This window comes from Frankliniella occidentalis, unplaced genomic scaffold (assembly GCF_000697945.3).
Source record: "Frankliniella occidentalis isolate FOCC.00 unplaced genomic scaffold, Focc_3.1 Scaffold29, whole genome shotgun sequence".
Classification (NCBI taxonomy): domain Eukaryota; kingdom Metazoa; phylum Arthropoda; class Insecta; order Thysanoptera; family Thripidae; genus Frankliniella; species Frankliniella occidentalis.
This window is the reverse complement of record NW_026267159.1, coordinates 347,959-351,039: the sequence shown is the minus strand read 5'-3', so window position 1 is coordinate 351,039 and position 3,081 is coordinate 347,959. Positions and strand designations below refer to the sequence as shown.

The following is a 3,081-nucleotide window of genomic DNA, read 5'->3' as shown; positions in this document are numbered from 1 at the left end:
AGCGGCCGCGTGAACTGGGTGGCGTTGAACGGCGTCAGGTAGTTGCTCTTGATGACGTAGCCCATGGTGACGGCCTGGTGGGGCAGGTCCACGGGGATACCGAAGCCCATGATGACCTGCACCTTGGCGCCCGTCGGGGTGAAGATGAGGTTCCTGGCGTGGCGGCCCCTGCCCGCGGCGGGCGCCGGCCAGGCCGCGCACAGGGCGGCCAGCAGCAGCAGCAGACGCGGGACCAGCACCATCTTCCTCTCGGCGAGTAACTGCGCTACCAGCCGCCGGGGGTGCGGAGGCGTAGGGGTCCCCGTTGATCGGTATCGGCATCAGACCCGTCCTCCCCCTGCCCCGCGCCCCCGGGGACGCACAGTTGAGGGCAAGGACCGGGGCGGCCGCTGGCGATTAGCACCCGGGTCCGACACGGCACCGGTACCCGGGCCCTACCAGCGGTACCCAGGTGCCGGGCCGGCCGCGGCGCGCGGGGCAGTAGCATTACGCTCGCCGAACAGGATGACCAGGATGGCCGCGCTGCGCTGCAGAGACCCCCACGGCGTGTCGCCGGCGCCGCTGCTAGCGCTGGCTGCCCTGGCGCTGGCGGCCCTCCAGGAGGCCCACGCCGTGGCCATCGCCCCTCCGCCCACACACGTCGGCTACAGCCAGTTTCTCCTGTTTCCTCAGAGAAGCTCGGGCATGGGGGTGAGTATGGGAGGCGTGGGCTCGACTTAGTGTCGCATACAGCACAGCGAGACGGGGAGGGGGTAGGGTGAGGCCTTGGGGGTAGCGGGGCCTCGACCTCAGGGGGCTAGGGTGGGTGAGCGCAGACAACACAAAGACCCACGGTGAAAATAAACCTTGATGTACTGTTGCGGGGCGGGGGTGGGGGTGGACATGAAAGTCCCAGTGCTGCAGCGAGGGCTAAGAATAGGCAGGCAAGCCCCCGCCACGGCGGCGCCCCGTGCGAAGGTCCCGTCCTGGCCCTGCCCCCGGCGAAGGCCGTGCGCCCAGTTGTTGTGGGGGTCAGTGGATAAGGGTGGGGCAATCACACCAACAAACCGCCTGCGTGCTCAGGTATGTGGAGGTGCTCGCCGATCGGTGAGAAAATCGGTCTGCTGCTCTGTTGAGTGTGTGTGTAGTGTTTTATATTTGGTTTATTATTTCCGGGCGGGTTGTTTTTTTTTTTTCGGCAAGCAAAACAATCTCCATGCACGCGCACAGTTCCATTTTCGCGGCCGTACTTCTCATCAGCTTTTGGTCGGTCGATGGTGCATGGCGCCCGGCTCGCCCGCCCGGTAGGCACCGTAGGCAGGCGCCCCAGCAGTGCGTTCGGTCTTTCGCGTCCCTCACTGCAGCGGCGCCGCCGCGGCCTCGCGCAGCAATTAAAAGGGCATTCTGCTGCAGTCGGCCGCCGACAGCCGACACCACCCTCCCACCGGCGCCGCGCATCGCGTGTCGAGCCGGCGTTTTGCAGCTCTCGGTCTCGCAGATCCTACATTTTAATAAAATAATAAATAACCTCCCCCACACAAAAAAATAGGTTGCGCGCGCGGTGTTAACTTGTTCGCGCCATCATAACGGTGTGCAGCACGACGCGGTGGTGCAGCTCGGTGTGAGTAGCCGGAGCCGTGCCGTGCCACACGGCCGCTCCCTTTCTGACCCTCGGCCCCGCCCTGCCCGCAGATGTTTCTGGCGCTCTCCGTGCCCCTCGACTCCATCCACCACGACGTGAGTCTGGCCTACAACTTCGAGGCCAACTACATGCTGCCGAGCAACGCCACCGCGCTCAGCGAGCTGGAGGCCCAGTACGGCTTCCGGCGAGCGCTGGGCGCGGACCCGGGACCGGCGGAGACCGCCGAGGCCCGGCGCGCGGCCCGCGCGCTCAGGGACCTGGGCAGGGCCGACGTGTACGGCATGATTATGGGGAGCATCTCGAGGTAAGGAGCGGGTTGGGATTGGAAATTTCCGAAAATTTCTAGAAACTTTCCAGGTCTTCCAACCCTAGAGCGGGCCAGCTCGGGCCGGTCGTGGTCCGTGGTGATGCACTCTCCTCTCCAACCATCTCTCTCTGGTTCACAGGGCGGGGCTGCCGGGTCGGGCGTGTCTGCTGCGCGCCGTGTGCGAGGCCTCCGAGTGGCCCATGGTGGAGGGGCTGCTCGGGAACATGCTCACCGTCTTGCTAACGTAAGTAGCTCTTAACTTGACCAACATTGCCACACTGTTATTGAAATTGTTGACAAAACCTTTCTTTCTCCGGCTCTCTTTAGACCCTCCACGTCGGCGGACGACGGCGAGCTGCACCCTGCCTTCCACGCGGCGGAGCGGAGGGGCAAGCGGGGAGCGGACTGCGCCGTTCACTACAAGGGCTGCCCCGTAAGCCTGCTCGGACTACTCACGGAACAACAACAATAAAGCGACAAAAAAAAAACAACCCGCGCTTCTTTTCACGCTACCCGTCGTCTAAAAAAAACGTCGCAAACGACCGTGACGAGCGCAGCTAGTTCGTACATTAAAGCCGCTTTTCGTCGACTTCCAAGATGACTTACGGCCCGCGCAACGCGGCACGCTGGCCGTAGTTAGCATGCAATTGTCGCCCCCCACCCCCCATCTTTTTTACCACCTTCCAACCCCTCACCTTCACCGACTGAATGCACCCCGCGTGTGACGTGCGGACTGCGCCACGAACTACTTTGGCTAAAGAGGGAGAGCACGTCTTCTAGACCTACAGAAAAATTGCGTTCTATTAGTATTCAAGAGAAATCACTTTTCAAAATATTTAGTGAAAAGACCCAATGGCGGACTAGTAGCAGGCAAGTCTTCGCTTTATCCATCGAATGGCATGTTATGACCGAGGGTAAACAAGCGATCGTCCAGGAAGTACGTCAGTATTTCACAAATACATTCTGGCAAAAGACGGGAGCTCGGCGCCTGCGAGACTCGAGGTAGGCCAGCCCGCAATACACGCATGCACTGTATGCGAGATGTTGTCTACCTACCAGGCGCTTCGAGAGCTCGCAGAGGTGCAACTTGGCAGGTTCGTAACTGCGAATGACGGATGATACATTCTGTATGATCCCTAAGGAGGAGGAGGAG

At 61.6% G+C, this 3,081-nt stretch overlaps 2 protein-coding genes across 6 annotated transcripts in view; both read left to right on the top strand.

Annotated features, from left to right (window-relative positions):
- LOC113202635 (tubulin polyglutamylase ttll6-like) overlaps positions 1–3,081 on the top strand; it is a 24,435-nt gene that overhangs the window by 6,021 nt on the left and 15,333 nt on the right. The window lies entirely within an intron of this gene.
- LOC113202426 (uncharacterized) lies at positions 448–2,407 on the top strand. The gene is made up of 4 exons (XM_026416639.2): positions 448–690; positions 1,672–1,925; positions 2,068–2,172; positions 2,256–2,407. The coding sequence occupies exons 1-4, from the start codon at positions 505–507 to the stop codon at positions 2,398–2,400; spliced, it is 690 nt and encodes a 229-aa protein (XP_026272424.1). The 5' UTR covers positions 448–504; the 3' UTR covers positions 2,401–2,407.

Excerpts from the sequence above, each read along its gene's own strand:
- LOC113202426 (XM_026416639.2), top strand. The coding sequence starts at position 505 with ATGACCAGGATGGCCGCGCTGCGCTGCAGAGACCCCCACGGCGTGTCG. Across the intron at positions 691-1,671 it reads AGAGAAGCTCGGGCATGGGG|ATGTTTCTGGCGCTCTCCGT; the intron begins GTGAGTATGGGA and ends CCCTGCCCGCAG. Across the intron at positions 2,173-2,255 it reads ATGCTCACCGTCTTGCTAAC|ACCCTCCACGTCGGCGGACG; the intron begins GTAAGTAGCTCT and ends GGCTCTCTTTAG.